At 49.1% G+C, this 22,784-nt stretch overlaps 1 protein-coding gene across 1 annotated transcript in view; it reads right to left on the bottom strand.

Annotated features, from left to right (window-relative positions):
• The window catches only part of PRDM11 (PR/SET domain 11), a 48,411-nt gene extending 26,432 nt beyond the window's left edge, over positions 1 to 21,979 (bottom strand). Inside the window, exons 1-3 of the mRNA XM_052653184.1 lie at positions 21,861 to 21,979; positions 21,410 to 21,513; positions 20,562 to 20,824 (exon numbers count right to left, since the gene is read on the bottom strand). Coding sequence (XP_052509144.1) covers positions 20,562 to 20,824; positions 21,410 to 21,513; positions 21,861 to 21,979 — 486 coding nt within the window. The remainder of the gene's footprint in view (positions 1 to 20,561; positions 20,825 to 21,409; positions 21,514 to 21,860) is intronic.
• Positions 21,980 to 22,784: the final 805 nt, after the last annotated feature.

Here is a 22,784-nt window from a genome sequence, read left to right as displayed (position 1 = left end):
TAGCTGGATCAAGCTAGGTTCCTGAGGACTTAATTCAGGCTCAGAATTTATTCATAGAAGGACACAATTCCTGTTTTGCATGAGCCACTGTTATTTTGAATCTCACAGTTAAACCTATTCCTGGCGGTCCCTAAACAGTTGTTTTAAATTCATTTTCAAAAAAAAACTATTTTTATATTTTAATTAGAGTGAATTCAATTGTCATTGTTTTTGAAGGCTCTCTTTGTAACATTAATTTTCTTCATTAGTTTTGGAGGTTTGGTCCAGAGGCTCATCTTGAATAAGAGTCTGTCTGCCTATTGCTTGCTTTTTCTCATTTTAAGCAGTCAACCTGGCACCCCTCTCCACCTCACACAAGACACTTCTATTTCGTAGCGCCCCTCAGGAGCTAAAACTGATGGATGTCTCTGCCTGTACGAGATGAGAGCTCTATGGGCCTTTGTTTTCAGCGCGGCAGTCACTTAATGCTTCTCTCTTTCTCCCTCTCTTTTCTTCTCCTTCATCTGTGGGGAGGGGGCTCAAAGCATGAACTCTCCGTCCATCTGGATTGGAAGCCCCACCGCCTCCTCCACACACACCTTCTCTAACTATACTCTTTCTTTGGATATTTACATCTATTCCCACACTTTCAATTTGTTCACTACTCACAGATTTTCATCTCAAGCCCTGGGCATGAATATTTAATTTCCCACATGGCAAGATGTCTTACTAGCAGTTCAAACTCACCTCAGGCCCCACCTCTAAGCCTATTCCTCTCTTTTTCTCCTTCACAGAATTTGAAGCCACCACCCACTCAGATTTCAGAAAGAAAGCCATCCCCACCAAACCCCAGTGAACTGTACACTTTAAATGAATGAAGTGTATAGTATGTGAACTATATCTCCCAAAGCTGTTAAAAAAGAGTCATCCTTCATGCCTCCCTATTTTTCTTTTAATGTATTGAAGTATAGTTGATTTGCAATTTGTATGTAATTTCCTCTGTGCAGCAGAGTCATATACATACACACACAGAGATATATATATCTGTTTTCATATTCTTTTCTATTATGGTCTATCACAGGATATTGAATATAGTTCTCTGTGCCATATACAGTAGGACCTTGTTGCTTTTATCCATCCTATACATAATGGTTTGCAGCTGCGAATCCAAAACTCCCAGTCCTTCCCTCCTCCAGCCCCTCCTCCTTGGAAATCACAAGCCTGTTCTCTATGAGTCTGTCTGTGTTTTGTAGATATGTCCATTTGTGTCATGTTTTAGCTTCCTCATGTAAGTGGTATCATATGATATTTGTCTTTCTCTTTCTGACTGACTTCACTTAGCACGGTAATCTCTAGGTCTATCCATGTTGCCGCAAAGCATTATTTCATTCTTTTTTGTGGCTGAGTAATATTCCATCCTGTCAACATGTATGTACTACATACATATTTACTTTACTTCTTCATCTCTCAGTGGACATTTAGGTTGCTTCCGTGGCCTGGCTATTGTAAATAGTGGTACTATGAACAAAGGGGCCATGCCTCCCTCTCTTGATCCCCGGTATCTAGTCCCTCAGCATGTCATCTGAACCTGACTTCAAAACTACTCCTGTCTCTACTGCTTCCAGCCATCATAACTCTCCTCAAGACAACGACAAGAGATCCCAACTAACCTCCCAGTGCCATTCTTAACTCCACTGATTCTCCTCATGGCAGCCAGAGAAACCTATTAATGTAAACCTTAGAACATGCCACCCACCAGCTCAAGAAGGCATTCACTGTACTTAGAGCAAAATTCATGCTTAAGGTCATCATCTTCAACTCTTTACCATCTGGTCCCTGCCTACCTCCCAACTCGCTCAGGCCTCTCTCTCCCCTATACACTCTTCTGCAGCCACTCCTTAAAAATAATAATCATGAAATAGTTCAGGTGTTGAGAAATTATAAAGAGCAATGCAACGGATCACTCTGTATCCATCAGCAAGAGCCAGCAAAAATGACCAGCGGCCAATTCTGTCCCGGACCTCTGTCTCCCCTAGCAGCAGGAAAATACACAGATGTCATTGAAGATCATCTCTGCCTCCAGCTCACTCTCTTTCCCACCCTCCTTCCAAGGGTAACTACCATCCTGAAGCTGGAAGGGAGCCTTCTTGATTTTTACTATTCCAGGACTTTTTCTAAAACATAACACACACATGCACAGAATTGCTGTGCATGTTTGTAAAGTTTACAGAAATGGCACCCAAGTGAATGTGGTACCCTATGGCAACTCTTTTCCAACAGGTTTTGTGTGGCTGGTCCCATCTTATCTTTTGGGTCTTGGTTTCTGTCAGCTCCTCGGAAAAAGCTTTTCCTGATCTGAACCTCAAGGAGGTTCTCCTCTTCCACACCCTGACTTCCACACACCTGCCCCTCTCAGCATTATCTCTAAACATCATCCTGCTGCTTCCTTTGAGAGACCTAACTGCAGGGTTTGTCTACTTGTCAATGTGGTAACTGACTGCCTCCTTCATTACACCAAAAGCTGATGAAAACCAAGCACATGGCTATCTGCTCATGATGGTAGCCTGGCCCTGGTCCCTAACACAGGCTATGGCGTGTGGTAGAGTCCTAGCTGAGTGAATGATACGATGAAGAGCCTTTTAAATAACAAGCAAGCTAAAGGAAAAAAAAAAAATTTACATAGGGTTCATACTCAAGTGAAAAGGAAAAGAGTGGCTAGAACTGGCTTGTCCTGGTTACCGAGACCTGACTCTGAAATTTTCCAGTCTCGTGAACCAGCTGTGAAACACGGTCATTATTAAAAATTAAATTATATGAACTTACAATTCATATATTCTAATTTTGAATAGGTAACAAATGCCCAAAGCTTCCTAATTACTTTACTACATTTCACAATGTTGATGTTCTTGAGGATGTTGGCATCTGTAGAGTAGAAATACTATAGATTAATTGTCAAATGACAGCTCTTCCCATCTGCTCATTTAGTGCCTTCATGTTGGCGGTCTGAAACCAGACATGGTGGGAGCCTTGACGCCAAGGAAACCGGCACACGTATTCCCCACCCCGACCATCAGCAGCAGGCTGTTAACTATCCGCCAGCACATCACTGTGTGTTCACCTATGCACAGGAAGCCTGGGAGACGCACTTCAAACTCATATCTGGTTACCTCTAGAGGGGAGGATGGAGGGGAGGAGGATGCAGCTTTTGCTTTCTCTATTTTTGAGACTTTACTGTCTCCATGGTTTAAAATTCATGGGCAAAAAGAGAAAACATGCAGGCCAGGCCTCCCCTCCCCTGCCAGTCTCCCCAGCTGACACCCCAGTCTTCAGAGACCTTCCCCAGGAATCTCACGGAACCATGTACGTTATCATAATATTAATCATCCGTCATTAGCACTTTCTGACTGCTCCTTTCTCTCCGGGGTGGGGTGGGGGGAACAGAAGCGTCTGTAGGTCCCGAAGCCAGCTGCAAGAATACCTAGTGGGAAGTGACAGCCATGGAGCCTGAGGCATCGGCTGGAACTTCAGCATCACCACTGACAAGCTAAGTGGCCTTGAGCAGGTGACTTCACTGGCCAGCCTTCAGTATCCTCATCTGAAAAATGGGGAAACCAACCTTGTAGCCCTGCCATAATGATTGATGTGAAAGGCACTCCATAAACAGTCATGATTATGTTTATTAGGGGGACCAAATGTCAGTTATGATTCACTCTGGGTGGTGGGAGGTTTGCGTAAAACTCCATGTATTACAACATATAGTTGTAAAACTATATGCATTATTGTTGTATAGCTACATGTATTACAACACGCAGTTATAATCAGACGTTTTGCAGCCTCAGCTGGGCTGAGAGTCCTGGGTGGGAGCTGTGAGGGACTCTGGAGCTCCCTAAGATCTCTGTTGCTAGGTTCAGATTCCAGGTTTGCTGAGGGATGCTTCTTGATATAGCTTTCTTTTCCATCAGTCAGGTTTTTCTCCAATCAAGGATTCTTTCATTTAGCAAACATCACCCAGGGAGCAGCTACACGGACAGGCTCTGGGGATAAAATGGTGATCCGGGAATGCAGTGTCTTTGCTCTCACAAAACTCACAGTCCAGCGGACATGGAAAGAGGCCACTGTGCTGTCCTGTGGTCAGAACTATGGTGGGGAATTCTGTGGAATATGGGAGCACAGAGCTGGAGCCCTGTAACTGGTGGTCATTGAGGACTTTCTTGGGAGGTGTGGAAGCTTAGCTGAAGTTTTGGAGAAGAGGGTGAGGAAGTTCTAGTGGAGGAAGCAGGGGGCGAGCAGGATCACAGAGGGTGTTCAGAGCACATCATATGCTACTGATGAGCCCCCATCATCCAAGTAGACAGCAGGCGGTAGACCTCGAGTCCTGGGACTGAGATGGTCCAGGAAGGGCCGGCCCGGGCCAGATGCTCAGGACCGGGCCCCAGGAGACTGGTTACCAGCGCCCTCCCCTGCCTTACCCCTCAAGGCCAACTCCTTGGCCACTCTGAACTCTGCACTTCTTAGACCAGCCCAGGCTCTGAACACTGTGATGTGAGAAGGACTCTGACAACCTGGGTCTGACCACAGAAGGCGGCCAGCATTGGAAGAGGGTCCCTTAGCCTGGAGAAGAAGAGGCCAGAGTAAGCAGACACATCACCAAATGTAGGAAGGACCCTCACGTAGGCGGGGGGGAGGGTAGGCAGGCAAAACCAGGACCACTTGAGGGACGGAGGCCTGAACTCGGCATGAGGAGTGTGTATGCAGAACAGTCCTAACATACATGTTCTAGCATGCAGAACAGTCCTGCCGTAGCACAGGCAGCCTTGTGAGGAGGTGAGTTTCTTGTCACTGGGGGTGTTTAGGCTGCCATCTATGGGGTCGCACAGAGTCGGACACGACTGAAGCAGAAGCAGCAGCAGCAGGACAACCCACTCTCAGGGGAGCTGAAAAAAGAATTTTCCCACTGAGTGGAAGTCTGTCCTAAATGACCTATAAAAACTGTTCAAGAATTTTATGATTCTACGTGGGCATACCCTCAGAAAATAATATAAAAAACATGCGGTTTGCCTCCCTGCAACAGGCATGGGTCCATGTAGACTAGAATGTTATTTCTGACCACGGTAATAACAAAGACCTCAGCCTTAAAACATTATCCACTGCCACTGATGGAGCAACTTCACTGCGCCAAGTACTCTGGTACCCTTTCATGAATTCTCACAACTCAATGAAGGTAACAACTATTATTCCCATTTTACAGACTAGGAAACTGAGGTTCAGAGCCAGTAGGCAGCTTGCCTGAGGCCACAAAGGAAATGTGTGGGGCAGCTGGAGTTCAGACTCTGTAGGTACAGCCCATGCTCTTAATCACTCGGCGGCATGACAGATGTCAGCCCAGGCTTCCCCGGATGACCTCATGAGAATTAATCAGGAACGTCCTGGGGTCCTCTCTGGACTCCCAGCTTTGGTGCTGGTTTGAGCAAATCTGCTACAGAAAGATGGGCAGTTTAATAGGGAGGAACAATCTGCTTTGCTGCAAAACGTCTGCCACCATCGACAATTCACTGCTGGGTTCCTCTAAATGGTGCCATAACCAGATGCTGCAGAGATTGGATTTTTAAAAACCTGATTTGCTTGCAACTTTCCAGGAACCCATTGATTCCATAAAGAATTCTGATTTTCAGCTCTGCAGCTCCTCTCAGGGCAAAGCAGTTACAAAAATGATTTGTGAAGCCATCGACAGTTGACAAAGCTCTCTCACACAGATGCTCCTCCCAGAGGCCCAGGAGGTTGACAGCATCCCCTCTGCCTTCAGTCACTTCCCAGGCTGGCAAACTGAAATGCAGAGAGATAAAGAGGGTGACCTTCCCAGGTGGCGCTAGTGGTAAAGAACCCGCCTGCCAATGCAGGAGCCACAGGAGATGCAGGTTCAGTCCCTGGGTCGGAAAGATCTCCTGGAAGAGGGCATGGCAACCCACTCCGGTGTTCTTGCCTGGAGAATCCCATGGACAGAGGAGCCTGGCGGGCTACAGCACATAGGGTCTCAAAGAGCTGGACAGGACTGAAGCGACTTAGCAGCATGCAAAGAGGCTAACCTAGACATGAACTTGACCTCTGGCCTCTGCTATGCCCAGAAACACAGAATGAAGAACTTTTAAAGGGGCCTCTGAGATTATTCAAGCCATGGGTTCCTAACTTGGTGTCGATGAATTCCCTAAAACGTGTACAGCATTTTATGAATATTGGTATATGGGAATTATCTCCTCGGTGACTAAGGAGGCTGAAGAACCACCATCTAACCCATCCCCACACCTCCCCACCACCATTTAACTAACAATGGAATTAGTACAGTTGGCCCTGGCCCTATCTATGTACCTGGTTCGATCCCTGGTCAGGGAACTAGATCCCACAGGCTGCAACTAAAGAGATTCCCACATACCACAAAAGACCTGGCACAGCCAAATAAATAAATACACTGTTTAAAGTATACAGGCAGGGAAGTGTAGGTCATTTGCAAACACTGCACCATTTTATATAAAGGACTTGAGCATCCATGGATTTGGGTATCCATGGAGGTCCCTGGCACCAATCCCCATCAATTCTGAGGAAAAACTTTACATGTTGCCTTTTATTATTCTAATTATCAAATTTCAAAAAGGCCCTGGGGACCTGGGAAATGAGGTATGCTTACACACAACCACAAACTCCACATCTGTAATCTCACTTACCACCCACAGTCAGTCCCGAGACCCACGTGAAGCTAACTGGAGACGTTCAGGCTGCAGTGTGCTCATCACCTGCTGTGCACCAGGCATGCAACAAGCATGAACACTCACGATTCAGGGGGGATGTTCCCCTGGACTGGGGGTCTCCACTCAATGGACCAGAGAAACAGAGCTCAGAGAGAACGGTGACTAGCCCAAAGACACACTTCCCTCAAGCAGGAGGAGATTCCAGAGCCCTGTCACCATTGCAGACACCTCTTCCCTTTCCAAGTCCCTCTGCTCTGCCTGGAAAGGGAACCGGCCCTGGATCCAGCCACAGAAACGACCACCCCCTACCCTGCACACACTCGGCCTCACTCCCTGCGGTAATAAATCTGGCTGTTGGAGAAACTGGTGAAATGAGTCCTTGGGCCAGGACTTGAGGACCAGTGTGAGGAGACTGGCCTCCTCATTATGCCTGACACGAAGGTCTCAGGGCAAGGGTTAGGGAGAGAGCCAGGAGAATCTGCCCATCTCGGGGGCAGCAAAAATGCAAATAAGAATGGGCATGTTGGACTCCCCTGCTGGTACAATGGATGGCAGCCTGCCTGTCAATGCAGGGGACATGGGTTCGATCTCTGGTCGTGGTGGATTCCACGTGCCTTGTAGCAGTTAAGCCTCTGCACCACAATTACTGAGCCTGCGCTCTAGAGCCCTCAAGCTGCAACTACTGAAGCCCATGCAGCCTAGAGACCGCGCTCCGCAATGAGAGAAACCGCAATGGAAAGTCCACACACCTCAACTGGAGAGCAGTCCCCACTCTCAACTAGAGAAAGCCCGCACGCAGCAACAAAGACCCAGTGCAACCAAAACAAATCGATCAATCAACATTTTTCTTTAAAAAAGAATGAGCATGTCACTGAGAGAAACTAGCTGGAAACAAACTGTGTACCTCACGCTACAGATCTGAAAGCTTCCCAAGGGGTCAGTGGTAAAGAATCTGCCTGTCAATGCAGGAGATGCAGGTTCGATCCCTGGGTCGGGAAGATCCCCTGGAGAAGGAAATGGCTACCCACTCCAGTATTCTTGCCTGTAGAATCCCATAGACAGAGGAGCCCGGCGGGCTGCAGTCAGTCCACAGGGTCGTGAGGAGTGAGGCACGCCTGAGCAATTGAACAGCAGCAGCTCTGGGCTTGTGACTGAGTTGGCACGTGCTGCTGTTGCTGCTGCTGCTGCTAAGTCGCTTCAGTCGGGTCTGACTCTGTGTGACCCCATGGACAGCAGCCCACCAGGCTCCTCTGTCCACAGGATTCTCCAGGCAAGAACACTGGAGTGGGTTGCCATTTCCTTCTCCAAGTTGGCACCTGTGGGAGGCTGAATTGGTCCAGCTCTCGCCCTTCCCTGTCACCCTGGCCATGAGACTCTGCACTACACTCTGTCTTACAGGGGGCCTCTAATTCTTCACTCCTTGACTTTGGGTTCGGTCATCTGACTTGTTTGGCCAATGGGATGGTAACAAGCATGATGCAAACACAGGCTTGACATGGGCTTGTGAGGCCCTGCCTCCAGGGCCTCTGCCTCCACAGAAGAAGAGCTTCCCCAGGGAGCCCCTGGGGTCTGGGCCCAGAACAGACACACTTGGAGCAGACCTGGCCCTCGGTGAGGAGCCAAGTTCACCCTGCGCCTGGAGGCTGAGCAGCACAGCGGAACGCAGCTAAACCAGCCCAACCATGGGCAACCAGCAGACACACCAGAATCAGTGAGGAGCTGCAATCAACCAGCAGATACTCAAGCGAGGATATACGATTGCTGCTCTATACGCCGGCGCCTGCAGGCTAAATCCAGCCTGCCACCTGTTCTGTACAGCCCACCATCTGAGAATGGTTTGTACATTTCTAGATGGTTGAAAATAACTCAAAAGAAGACTATTTTATCATGTGAAAATTACATGGAATTCAAATTTCAGCCTCCATAAACAAAGTCTTAGAATACACATACCTCTGGCTGCTCTGACACTGTGATGGATTGCAGAGTTGAGCAGTGTGACAGACACTGCTTGGGCCACAAAGCCTAAAAGACTTACTACCTGGCCATTTACACAAACATTTACAGACCCTCATTCTATTGCACTGCATTTGGAGGTAGCTTGTTACACTGTAACAGCTGACTGACTAAACAATTATTACTACTTGCCATGAGCTAAGGAAAAAAGAACAAACTTTCGTATGTAAATAATGCATTCTGGCAAAGACTAACAAACACTGTGGCAGTTTATTAACCAAAGATCTCCCCCTGTTTTAAATAGAGACAAACATATGAAGAAAATAAAAGTGTCACATGGCACACAAAAGCAGAGAGGCACGCCAAATTCAGAAGAATCTGTGTCGAAGTCGTCACTATTGTATTCACCCTATAAACAGCGATTTAGTTTCAGGAACGCATGATCCAACACAGGACACTGATTTTGTTCATTTGAATTACGCTGGTTTGTGTAGTTCTGTTCATTTTATATTTGTAAGTTTGTCTTGGTTTAATAGTTGTTTTAAAAGCTGTAAGAAATGTTGTGTTTCTTTAGTTTCTATGTTTAAACCTTTTAAAGTAACTTTAGAGTAAAATTAATGTAATCATAAATAATTGGGACTCCGTAAATGATAAACGCAAAAGTCAGCCATGACTGAGCAACTGAACTGAACTGAAACGATAAAAGTCAGACACCTGACCAACACGTCTTTGAAAAAATGTTCAGCATCACCAATCATCATGGAAATGCAAATTAAAACCACAATGAGATATCACTGCACACCTGTCAGAATGGTTTTCATCAAAAAGACAAGACATACCAAGCGTTGACGAGGATGTGGACCAAAGGGAACCCTTGAGCACTGGTTCAGGAATGTAAATTGGTGCCGCCACTATGGAAACCAGTACGGAAGCTCCTAAAAAATTTAAAAATAGACCTGCCATATGATCGACGAGTGTCACTTCTGGGTATTTAACCACAGGAAACTTGACACCAAAAGGGGCGTGTCCCCCCAAGTTCACTACAGCATTATTCAAAACAGCCAAGAGATGAAAACAGACCAAATGCCCACCAACCGACGAATGGATAAAGAATATGTGGATAGATCTACAAGGGAATCGTTGTCAGCCATAAAAAAGAGGAAATCCTGCCGTTTGCAATAGCATGGATAAGACTTGAGGGCACTGTGCTAAGACAAACAAGTGAGATCAAGACAAGTATTATATGATCTCACTTACATGTGGACTCTAAAACAACAAACAAACAAACCCCGAACTCTTAGATGTAGTAAATAGACTGATGGTTGCCAGAGCCAGAGGGTGGGGGGGTTGTTAAAAATTGGTGAAGGCGGTCAACATAAATTAGTACTGGGTATGTAATGTAGAGTTTGGTAACTACAGGAATACATATAGTAGTGTACATAGATTTCTTTTAAAAAGTGGCCTCAATATAATACAAGTGAGAAACAATTGCAGTAGAAGTGCTGAGGAGGCAAGCAAAGTTGAAGGCCAAGTTAGCAGTTGATTTATATTGAAAATTCAGAATAGTTTTTCATGCTTTATTTTTGTTCCATATAGTAGATTTAAAGAATTATAGACTCAGTTCCAGCCAAAACTAGTTAACTAGAGTATTATATTTTTTGTGGGGAGTAGGGATATCTTTGGTTTGGTTCATGATTTAATAACAAAACTACCAGCATTTACAAAAGTTATACAAGTCATGCCATTTAATGCTTCTGACATTAAGAGGAACCTTAGGGTTGAGGTCCATATTTTCTTTCCTAGAAAAGCTGACACTGTCATTCAGGAGTGTTTTAAGATCCATAACATCTTAGAACGTGAGAAAAGCACCTTTTTTCTAGCATCATCTTCCACTTTTCCCTCTCAGCACACCTTGTACCTCTATCAACCTATTACAGGGTACCCTGTGCCCTCTTACCATTCCCCACCTCAACATTACACACGTGCCCTTGGACCTTTATACATGCTATGTCCACTGCTTGTGATTCCGTGTTCCCTCGGTTCCTGACCCCATTGGTCACTCACTTCATCCCTCAAAGCCTAGTTCAGGCTTAGAAGCCAGGACACCCCAGGGGCAATGTGGACATCTACTGCCAGAGATTTGATTTCTAGATACTATTTCTCACTAAAACACGTTAGAGCTCCTAAGAGAGATGGCTAGAACATCTCTGGGACTCTGCTGGCAGTCCAATGGTTATAATGCTCTGCTTCCGCTGCAGGGGGCAAAGTTCAATTCCTGGTCAGGGAAGTAAAGATCCTGCATGCCCTGTGTTGGGGCGAAAAAAAAAAAACAAAAAACTTTGCACGAGAAAGTAAGGAAAGACTAAAAGAAGGACAAGAAGCCAGTCTGAATGGGTTCTTGCTGGCCAACTCTAGGGCAATTTAAAGCTCAAAATGTATAATGAGAGGAATGGACTATAGCACAATGAAGAAAAAAAAAACAATCCGTGAGTCCATACTGGTAGTAAACTAACCTTAAGGGATGGGGTGGGGGAGAAAGTTGAGCACTTCTTTTAAACAGAAGACTATTCAGTCATAAGTGTAGAAGGAATGATTAAAAATCCTTTCAAGCCATGTAAAATAAGTGATACAGGCAAGAATCATCAACAGTTGCTGAAAGCACTGAGTTAAAGAGAAGACAAATGGACATCACAGGCTCTTGCTATCTGCAGTGAGAGAGACGCAACATAGCCAGTGCCCAACGTCTATCACCTGAGTCTATCGGGAGGAAACAACGGGCAAATCTAAACTGTGGAAGGGTCTGCAAAGAACTATCCTGAGCTCTTCCAAAGTGGCAATACTGTGGACGAGAAATGCAACCCTGGGAAACTGTTCTAGAATAAAGCAGACTAATGAGACGTGACGACCAAATGGGATGTGTGATGCTTGAGTGGGTCCTGAATGGCAGGAAGACTATCAAGGCCATCACTCAGGACAATTGGGAAAATCTGAATAAGGACTACAGTTGAGACAGTACTGTATCCTGAGTATAACAGCTATACTCTGATTACACAGGACAGGGGTCAACAAACTGCTGCTGGTAGGTCAAGTCCAACCCCTCACCTGTTTTCACTGCCTGCGAGTTGAGCACGGTTCTGCTTGTTTTTCATAACTGAAACTTTTTCCATATAATTTCATTCGTATGATTTTCAGAACTTATATAAATTCAAATTTCATTTGAAATTATACAAAATTCACATCAGTGTTTATAAATAAAGCTTTATTGGAACCCAGCGACACTTGCTCATTCACGTACTGTCTATGAATGCTTTCATAGTACAATCGCAGGGCTGGATAAGGGTGACAGACGCTGCATGGCCACGAAGCCTGATACCGGGAACTATGTCTCAAATTGCTCAGGAAAAAAGAAAAGAGTGTGTGTGTGTGTGTGTGTGCACGCGCGCACATGTGCCTGTGTGTGTGTGTGTGCACGTGCGCGTGTGCCTGTGTGTGTGTGTGTGTGTGCCCGCACGCACGCACGTGCCTGTAGGCAGCTATTCTGTGCTGTGTGGCCTAGTCACTCAGCCGTGTCCGACTCTTTGCAGTCCCATAGACTATACAGCCCACCAGGTTCCTCTGTCCTGGCCAGAATCCTGGAGCGGGTTGCCATTCCCTTCCCCAGGGGAGCTTCCCGACCCAGGGATCAAACCTGGGTCTCTGGCACTGCAGGCAGATCCTTTACCATCTGAGCCGCCAGGGAAGCCAGGAGATACAGAGAGAGACTGAAGCAATTGTTACAAAATGTTAGCAACAGGTGAAGCTAGATGCAGGGTGTGTGGCTCCTGATCACACAGTTCTTATGCTTTTGCAGAGTGATCACACAGTTCTTATGCTTTTGCAGAGTTTGAAATTTCAGAATAAAGAGTTAACAGAAATGAGTGAATAAGCATGACACGCAGTTGCTCAGATTCTCAAACACACACAGAAGCCCGACCTGCTTCAAATGTGCCTTCTTCCCTTCCTGGACCAGCCCATTACTCTTCTCTTCCCTCCTCTGAGCCCTGCCCACCCCCAAGCCCGGTCAGACCTGCCTGCCTCCCCTGACGTCTTGCGCTGTTGCAACCATCTGCTCACACTTCATCTCTCCCATCAACCCGGGGGTTTTCAGACTCTGTTCTGGAGGGCGTGTCACAAGCCTTTGCACACCCAATCTTAAGTTTTAAAATAAATCTCCACTTTATGATGGAAGCTGAAATGGAAAACCCCGAAATCCCATTTCACGTCTGCCTCTCCCCAGAACAGCAGGAGTCTGGCAGGCGGAGAGGCTAGCTGACAGTAGCAGAGGGATCCCACCGCATGGTGTCCTCTTTAAAGGGGCCCTGGGAAGTCTCCCGCCCAGGATCCACCCAGAGAAGCAGACCTCCTCAGGAGCTACCTGTGACTTCTTACGCTATGGCCAGAAAGCACTGGTAGCCGAGTCAGCTTCCCTCTTCCCAGTGGCCGCCAAATTCGGAACCTCTATAGCTAAAAGTGCATACACAGGTCATTATGGTATGCATTTTTAGCCTCATTCCTGGCTCCATTTAGGATCTCCACCCTTGTTTTTCTTTCTTCTCTCTCTCCCAGTTTTAATATGCTATCGTGTTATATTTTATATATCCTGCTAGGCTGCCCTAAATCCCTTCTGGAACCAGACTGGGCCTCAGTGAAACATTTAATTTAAACCCTGTGCTGGACTCCTCTTTCTTCTGCCTCTTTCCCAAACCACATGGCTGCCTGGTACTCCCCCGGCACTTCGTGCCTGCAGCATCGTCTCCGGCCTGTAGTGTCTGAGGGCAGCCTGGCAAGCCTGGCAGTGATTTATGGAGTCTGCATGTTTCCAGGGAGATGAGAAAGTGGAGGAAGAGGCATTTCTTTCCTAAACAACCATAAGTGAATGCGAAACTCCTTCGGAGGGACTTCCTGGTGGTGCCGTGGATGGGGGCCCACCCCTCAGTGCAGGGGACACAGGTTTGATCCCTAGTCCGGGTGGATGCCACATAGTGCAGAGCACCTGGGCCCATGTGCCACCACTACTGAGCCTATGTACCACAGCTACTGAAGCCCACACGCCCTAGGAGCCCACACGCTGAAACGCTGAGCCCGCGGGTCGCAACTACTGAAGCCTGGGCACCTAGAGTCCATGCTACACGACAAGCGAAGCCACCAGGATAAGCCCGCACACTGCAACAAAGAGTAGCCCCTGCTCCCGGCAACTAGAGAGGGCCTGAAGCAGCAACGGAGACCCAGTGCAGCCAAAACGTAATAAATAAAACTCCTTCCGAGGAGGTCAGGCCTTGAAGGAGAGATAGATAGAGAGAGGAGATGGGCATTTGGTTCATCTCAATCTGGGCCCCACCCCTGCATCACGCTGTAGGCAATGGGACCAGCTTGCCTCCACGCTGAGGGGAGATGGAGAGGAACCTTGTACTGGGCTGGAAGGATGAGTGGAAGAAAGTCAACTGAGGCCAGGAGGCAGGAATAGGCCAGACAAGTACGGGAGGAGGAGAGGACCCGGGGGCTGAATGAGAGAGTGGGTTCTAGAGTCAGACTGCTCTGGTTCGAATCTCAGCTCAGTTACTCAGTAGCTGTTCAGCTATGTGCAGAATGACTCCTCCTCTCCAGGCCTCAGGTTTCTCAGCAGAGTAATGGATAGACTAATACCTGCTTCACAGGGGCATCGCTGGGATAAAATAGGATCATGCTGTGAAGGGTTGAGCACAGAGCCAGATACACAGTAGGCACTCAATAAACATAAACGGCTATGCTTATCCTTAGAGCACCACCATTGCTTCCACTGAGACTCGACATACTGTGTTATGGAAGGAAATGTGTTCTGCTGGATGGAAGCCAGGGCTTTGGAAGGCAGGCAGAAGGTCAAGAACAGACAAGATCAAGTATGGCTTTGGGACAGGGTCTGACACATGAATGCAGCTTATTCAGGAAGTGGGGCTTCTAGATCCTGGCCCAAAACTGGCGCCGTGGTTCAGGCCATTTGTCCTTTTCCCGCACCATTCAGCCAACCCATCATTTGAGCAGGCTGTTCCTCATTCCTGCTTTGCCCCAGCTGAGAACTGGGGCCCCAGTTGAGAACACACACACCCACACAGGCACTGCTCAAGCCATTTTGTACTTCTGTTCTCTCCAGGCCTTCAACACCTCTCCTGTCCCTGGATCACAAAAGTCAAAGTCTCCATGTGGTATGGTGACCTTCAGTCACACCATCCCTACATCCATGCCGGTGGCACAGCTCAGAGGCCCTTGGAAGGAACCTCCAAGGAAGCAACATAGCTGCCTCTGGCCACACCCCTAACTGTGGGCCACGCCCACCCGTGACAGGTAGAGCTGGTCTAGGACCAGGCTGCAAACTCAGATCTTCCTATTCTCCCTTTTCTCCAGACCCCAGACTCATGCCAGGCCACGAACCTGGGGAAGATGCCTGCTTTAGAGATCCCAAGCTTGCCTGGCTGGGCCGTCCCAGGAGCAGACTCTGGTGGGAAAGAAAGGGATCTCCCCTAGCCCTTCCCTGGGTATGAGATTTTCTTCCCTGAGACTGTCCCACAAGCTGAGTAGGCATCGGCCTCCTCTACTGAACTCCTACCCATCCTTCAAAACCCATCCCCAATCTGCCCAGCCAAAACCAACTCCTCTTCTCCCCGCCCCTACTATCTACTGCAGCACCACACTACCAGCAACACTCTGGGTTCAGAAGAGGCCTCCTCCCCTCTCATCTACCTTGGCCCCTGCTGCCCACGGCTGGACCACAGACTCTATAAGAACAGAGAGTAAACTTCGTGCATTTCTGTTACCTCTAGAACCTCCTGTGCAGTACATAGTACATGGGAGTTGCTCTATGAGGCTAAATTGAATAATTGAATTTAATCACATAACCACACATGTCTTCCCGCGAAGGAACTCCTTAAAGCCCCAGGCATCACACATCCTATCTTTGAAGGAACCCAAGGTCGGCCAGGTACTACCCACAGGAGTTGGGGGTCGCTTACTGAACCTCTTCAATTCCAGTACCCTCCATCAAGAAGGGCAGCCACCTCCACCTGCAGGACTATTTTGAGGAAGAATGTGGTAAACACCTGGCATATAATAATTGATCAATAAGCAGCCAGACTTTGAAAACAAGCCGATCACCCTTGCTGGCTTCCCCTCCTCACCTCCTGCTCACACCTCAATCCACAGCAAGGTGGCTTCCACCTGTGCAACCGTCCCTGCCAAGAATACCAGGACCTGTGTGCCCCCCGAGCCAACGGACTCTCGAGCCTCAAGCTTCTCGCCCACTGCAGCACTGATCCCTCTGCCCACCCCTTCCCAAGGCTTCGGCTGCATAAGTTTATATGCTTGGCTTCCCTGCCTTGGCTGCAGACCCACACACACCGATGTGCCTCGGGACAGCTCCACCTGGGCATCTTGTGGGCACCTCCAGCTCTCCTTCCACCCCAGCCTGAACTCACCTTCTCCTGTCTCAAGATACTTCTCTCCACCTCTCCACACACTTTAGCAGCCATCCCCTCCCGAACACATACGTTCACTGGATTGGAGTCCCACTACTGCTATAACAAATGGCCACAAACACAATGGCTTAAAACAACACAAATGTGTTGTCTTGCTTTTCTGGAAGTAAGGAATCCTAAAATCAGGAGTTGGCAGGGCTGAGTGTTTTTCAAAAGGCATGAGGGAAGAATCTGTTTCCTGGCCTTTCCTAGTTTCTGGAGGCGCCTGCATGTGTTGGCTCCTGGCTCCTTCCCTATCTTCACGACCAGCAGGACAGCATCTTCCAGTGTTTTCTTTCTGACTCTGCCTCTCCTGCCCTCCCCTTATAAAGATGGTTGCAGCTGCACTGGTACCAGCCATGTAACCCAAGATAATTTCTCCATCTCAAAACCCTTAACTTGATCACATGCACAGTCCCTTTGACCCACGGGTTCCAGGGGAAGGACCTGGCCATCTTTGGAGAATCATCATTTGATCAACTATAGCTAACTCCCTTCATCAGCTCCAAATCTCTAAGACAGTCCTCCAGGGACAGAAAAAACATTGACCTACCGCCTTTCCACATCAAATGTCTCCATGTGAACCTTCTCAGGCAACATAAAAGGTAACGCATCATGCCTATCTACACTGGGTTTTTTAAGGAAGTTAAAGTCTCATTAACAAACTCCCTTAGGGACTTCCATGGTGATCCAATGGATAAGAACCCATCTACCAATGCAGGGAACGTGGGTTCGATCCCTGGCCCAGGAAGATCCCACTTGCCACTAGCAACTAAGCCCATGCACCACAACCGCTGAAGCCATGGTTCCACACTTAAAGGCTGTGTCCACAAGCCACTGCCGTGAGAAGCCTGCGCGTCGCAACTAGAGAACGGCCCTCGCGCGCCACACCTAGAGAAAGCCCACATGCAGCGATGAATGTGGTTCATTCACTCACACAGTGAACAGCACAGTCAAAAATAAATTCATTAAAATATGATCAAGGAAACCTAAGTAAAGTTAACTTGTGTCTGAGACTTAGACGCCAACTCAGATGCGTGTGTCTGAATAAAGGGCATCCCACTTTAAAAAATACAAAAACCTCTTTAACCCCCGTCTTCCCTTAGCCATCACCCTTCCTATGTCTCTCCTCCACTTCTTACTTCCCATCAAACTTGTGAAAGATGACGAAACCAGTCACCTCCATTCTAATGAGGTTCTTATTTCATTACTCTTCTTCAGGATTTCTCAACTCCCATCTATTGACAAGTGAGGCCACACCACTCTTTGTTGTAGGAGGCTGTCCTGTGTATTATCAAAGGTTTAGCAGCATCCCTGGCTTCCCTGGTAGCTCAGACAGTAAAGAATCTGCCTGCAATGCAGGAGACCCAGGTTTGATTCCTGGGTCAGGAAGATCCCTTGGAGAAGGAAATGGCAATCCACTTCAGTATTCTTGTCTGGAGAATCCCATGAACAGAGGAGCCCGGTGGGCTACGGTCCATGGGGTTGCAAAGAATCGGACCCAACTGAGTGACTTTCACTTTCACTGGCCTCTTCCTTCTAGATCCCAAGTTGTGATGGCCAAAAAAATGTCTTCAGACATTTACAAATATCCCAGAAAGGGGGAAGGAGGTATAAGTTGCCCCAGGTTGGCAACCATGGTCTTATAGTATCAGTTCTTGCTAAAATCACCAGTGACTTCCTCGGCACTAAGTCCAGTGGGTACTTTTGAGCCCTTCCCTTGCTTGGCTTCTCAGTCCAGTTGGTCATTGCTGGACATTCTGGCCATCTCACCTCTCAGGCAGCTCTTGCTGTGTCTCCCGTGCAGGATCAAGCTCCCCTTGTGGACCGCTCACTGCTGAAGTTCCTCAAAGCTTAGTCTGTAGGCTTGTCCACCTCCCACTCAGCCCGTTCTCCCTGGGCACTGCCCTCCAGCCCTCTGGCCCCACTGACCGCTTAGGCACAGGTGACTCATGAAGTGTTATTTCCAGACCTCTTTTCCAAGATCCCAACCCATAATCTAACTTCCTAGTTGATATCACCACTTGGATATCTTGCCATCATTCCAAGCTCAACAAGCCCCAAAACCAAAATCAGGATCTTCCCCTCAACCTAGTCTCTTTCTGGCGTTCCCCATTTCTCACAGAAAGACACCATTCCTGACCTGGAGGCAGAAGAACACTGCAGGAGTTGTTCTTACTTCCCTCTCCCTTACTTAGGCCAGTCTCTTTCCAAATCAGATCTCCCTTACCTTTGAAATATTCACAAAGCAGTTCACTTGTCTCTATGTCTCTGCCCCACCCAAGCTCAAGCCTCCACCATCACTGACTTAGAGAATGACCACATCCCTCTGACTGGGGTGCAGATGTTCATTCTTTATTTATTTATTGGCCACAATGCTCAATATGTGGGATCTTAATTCCCTGACCAGGGATTGAACTCAGGCCTCCCTGCATTGGAAGGCAGAATCTTAACTGCTGGACCACCAGGGAAGTCCCCTGGATGTCCATTCTTGACCAATGCCCCTACCCCATCAGTTCTCCAGCCTGCAGTCAAACTCACCTTTTTAAAACATAAATGAAAGTTCTCATTGTTCTTAAAATAGAGAACGAGTCCCAACCTGGCCTGCTGGGATCTGTATGGCCATGTCTGTCTCTTCCAGATCCCTGGGTTTGTGGCACTCCAAGGTGGGTACACAGTGGCCTTCCAGGTGGGCACATGTACCATGCTCTCTCCTGCCACAGGACTGTTGCTCATGCTGCCCCATCCATCCTGACAGTCCTCACGACCGTCACTCGGTAGGAATTCTCTTCCTTCAATCACAGCTCAGCTATTAGGAAGCCTTTCCTGACTTCTGGCCACATCAAATCCCTTTGTTGATCACTGTTCTCCTAGCCTCCCTGTCTCTTCATTACCTTTCAGAGTCGTCATTTTACATTTACTTATCTTATTCTTTAATTCATTCCATCTTCCCACAGTAAACTCTATGAGGGCGGCACTGATGTCTGATCTGGTCCACCACTGTGTCCCCAGAGTCAGCCCAGTACTTGGAACAAAGAAGGCCCTCATAAATGGTCAAGGAATGATTTTCCTACTTGTCCCATGTCCCCCTCCTCTCTGTCCAAGTTTGATGCCTGAAATTCATCTTTGATCACCCTTCCTTTTCAAATCTGAAAATCCCTCTTCTTCATCTTCACATCCTGTCCATCAACAAATCTTAGGAATTTTCCCCTTTAAATCTCTCTCAAATGTCCCTACCTCCAGCACCTGAATTTCAGCTGCTATCTTTCCTTATGTGAATCTCCACTCCAGCCTTTTACCCAGAATTCCACTTCTCTATTCTGCAACCTTCCAGGTCACACTTCTGTCTGAAATGTTCCGATGGCCCGCAGGATGAAGGGTGCACTTTCAAGGCCTATGGAACACAGCGAGATCTGGCCCCATCTTCCTCCCCGGCCGATTCTCGCCTCTCTGCCTCACTGCTGCTGTCCTACCAGACTTCCTGGGGTCCCTCTCTTTCAGCTCTTCTGTCTACAGGGAGCAATTTTTCAACCCCCTTTGACTAACTGCTACTCATTCTTTAAGTCTCAGACAAGAGGAAATCTTGCCCAAACCCCTCAAGTAGGCCAAGAACAATAACAGCAATAGCTGATATTCACTGCGCGCTTGCTAGAGGCAAGCATGATTCTAAGAACTTTGCAGCATTGACGCATTTCATCTTCACCATCAGCTATGATTATCCTGTCACAGAGAGGTTCAATGATTGGTCCAAGGTCACATTAGATAGTAACTAGCAAACTTGGCTGACATAATGAACTCGGGCTCCAGGCCCCAAATTGCAGAGCACTGTGAACGCTGCCGTCTCCCTAGAGCATCTTGTATTCTCTCTTAAGCCGCAACTGTCATATGTGAATGTATTTGTTCACTGCCCGCTCTCCCCACCAGACAGTCCACTCACTGAGAGCAGAGACTGTGCCTGTCTTGTTGGAGGCTTTACCTCTAGCTCTGGATTTCACTGCTTTTTTAGCTGAATGTCATGCTCTGCATCCCCACAGCCCACAGCCCCAGGTCATCCACTCTAGAGGAGGGCTTGGGTAAACCCTTTGTAAATGTCATACAATGGTCCTCCAGACACACACAGGAGGATTCAGGGAGAAATCGCTCCACTGATGATTCTGCAGACTACTGACAGAGGCGGCTCCTCCGAATGGCCCTCAGCCACCAAGGGTCACAGGGGCAAAGGGACAGTAAGATCCATCATCCACTTGTCCAGCAGTGATGGCAGAAAAGCTCTGGGGCCAGGCTGGGCCAGCAGACGGCTCCCCCTGCTGGTTTCCTTCCACGTTCCCGGCACCCTTTACCGAGGCACGGCCCAGGAGACACTCACCAGCCACGAGAAGAAGCCAGCTGATTTGTCCTGGGTGGAGATCTGTCCCTCATAGGGGCCGAAGATGCGGCCCTTAGGGATGACCTCATTTATGCAACGCACGTCATTCTCCCCACTGGCTTCCTTGACCACTTCCACGCCCTGGGGGATGGTGAGGGCGGCCCGGTCTGGGATGCCCACGGGCACCGGCGTGTCAGACACAAACACTGGGGGACCATGGTTCGGGCACTCATCCACAAAGTACTCCTGGCAGGACTCACAGACTGCAGGGACGGAAAGAGGAAAGAGAGCTTCAGTTGTTGCCGGGGGAGAGAGCCCCATGGAGGTGGCTGAGGGGCTGATGAGAAACCCACCCTGAGCACAGCACAGCGTAGACCAGAGGCAAGCACTCAGCATGAGACTCACGAGTCCCGGCCCTGGCTCCACCCCCGCAGCCACAGGGCCCTGCATCTTCAGTAGCGATACCCCACTCCCCTCCCTGGCGACTCAAGGGACACACCTGCCAATGCCAAGGAAGCCACTAGCCCACTTTGTTTCAAATTTGAAAGAAGAGAAGAAAGGTCACGACTGGAGTCAGATGGGTGTGCATCTGTTAGCCGGGGGAGCTGAGCCAGGAGGTCCTTAACCCTCAGCAAACCTACCAGTGTCCTCCCCTGGAGAATGGGACCGAATAATAGACACCTCAGTGGCTAAGGGTGAGGATTTACTGAGGCCTGGACTTGTGTCTGGTGTACACAATAGGTGAGTGCCTATCGTCAGAGGTGCCTCTGCAAATCCCCTAAGCAGAGATGGGGTGGGGGTGGGGGTGATGGTCAGCGTGGACAGGAATAGCCCCAAGCTCCACTTACACCAGAAGTCGACTTGCTGGAAGCTTTTGGGCATGATGAGGTCACGTTTTCCCTTCAGTTTCCTGGGCTCCACTTCCATGACCGAGGGGTCTGATCTCCTAGAGCTGGTCAGGACAGGGGCCAGTAGAGAAAGCACAAAGCCATCAGAGTGAGAGGCTGGTGGGCAGAGAAGCCGAGAACTTGGCCCGAAGACCACGAGGATGGGGCAGGTGGAGGAACCCCAGGCAGCCTGCTCGTCTGATGCAGCAGATAGTGGAAAGATAGGGGTCCTGAGACCTGGGTTCAGGCCTCCTTGGGTCACTGCTTGGGTTTTTCTAGAGCCCGTGCCCATCCCTGGTCCTAGGAGTTGCTCAGAGGAGGGCAAGAGAGAGCTCTCTTCCCAAGGTCTCCAATCAACCCAGCCGGGCGACGCCCCCCTTCTCCCTCGCCTCTCCCCACACTGGGGCCTCACCAGGGTTGGCCATACTCCTGGTCCCGGAGCGGAGAGCAGACCTCCGTCTTCACCACGGTCACCATCTCCCCCACCGCCGCCTTGGTCTGGGCCAAGCACTCCTTCATGTTCTCAGTCATTCTGTCCTGGGGGCGCGAAGGCGGGACCAGCGCAGGAAGAGGATCAAAGAGACAGGGGAAGAGGGGTGAGTGGCGAGAGGGCAAGCGGGGGTCCCATGGAATCTGGTTACCCTCCCTGCCATCCCTAGAGGAAGCGCTTGAGAACACAGACAACAAAAACAGCTGTAGCCGGGCCAAGAGGAAATGCCATTTCTACCCCGGGCTGGTCCTGGGGACGACTGGAGCCACCAGCCCCATGGGGTCAGGGGCCGGGAGGAGCTCAGGCCAGGAGGCAGGACTGCGAAGAACAGCCTGGACCCCAAGCCCAGAGGGCAAAGGGTATGAGGGACCCATAGGAGCTTCCGCACAAAACTTTGCAGCGTGGGGGAACAGGGGCGGGATCCGCTCAAGTCCAGCAGGGGCCAAAGGGGGGCAGACAGATGAAATGGCTCCTGAGCGCCGGGCTGCAGAGCCCCTCACCCAGGGCTGCCAGGGAATGCAGCCAGGCATGCTTTGCCAGCTCAGAGCAGGTACAGGCGGGGCCTGGTTGTTGGAGGGGGGGGGGTCCCCGCGTGGGCGGCCCTGACTCCAAGCCCCACCCAGCTCTCTCTAGGGGAGTCTCCCTAGCCCGCAAGCTTACCGCCCTCCTCCACCACCGCGCTGGGCTTCAGCCCCTCCCTTGGCACCCTAGGGTCCTCATGCCATGCCCCGGGACACTCTTCGGGTCAGGACAGCGCTCAGCTCGGGCTGCGAGCGCGCTCGGCCCCGGGACTGGGCGAGCAGCGTGTGTGACTCACTACCCGGGGCCCCGCTGGCCACACCCCTG

The sequence above is a fragment of the Budorcas taxicolor genome, chromosome 15 (genome assembly GCF_023091745.1).
Source record: "Budorcas taxicolor isolate Tak-1 chromosome 15, Takin1.1, whole genome shotgun sequence".
Classification (NCBI taxonomy): domain Eukaryota; kingdom Metazoa; phylum Chordata; class Mammalia; order Artiodactyla; family Bovidae; genus Budorcas; species Budorcas taxicolor.
The sequence above is the reverse complement of the archived record's forward strand: the minus strand, read 5'-3'. Positions and strand labels throughout refer to the sequence as shown.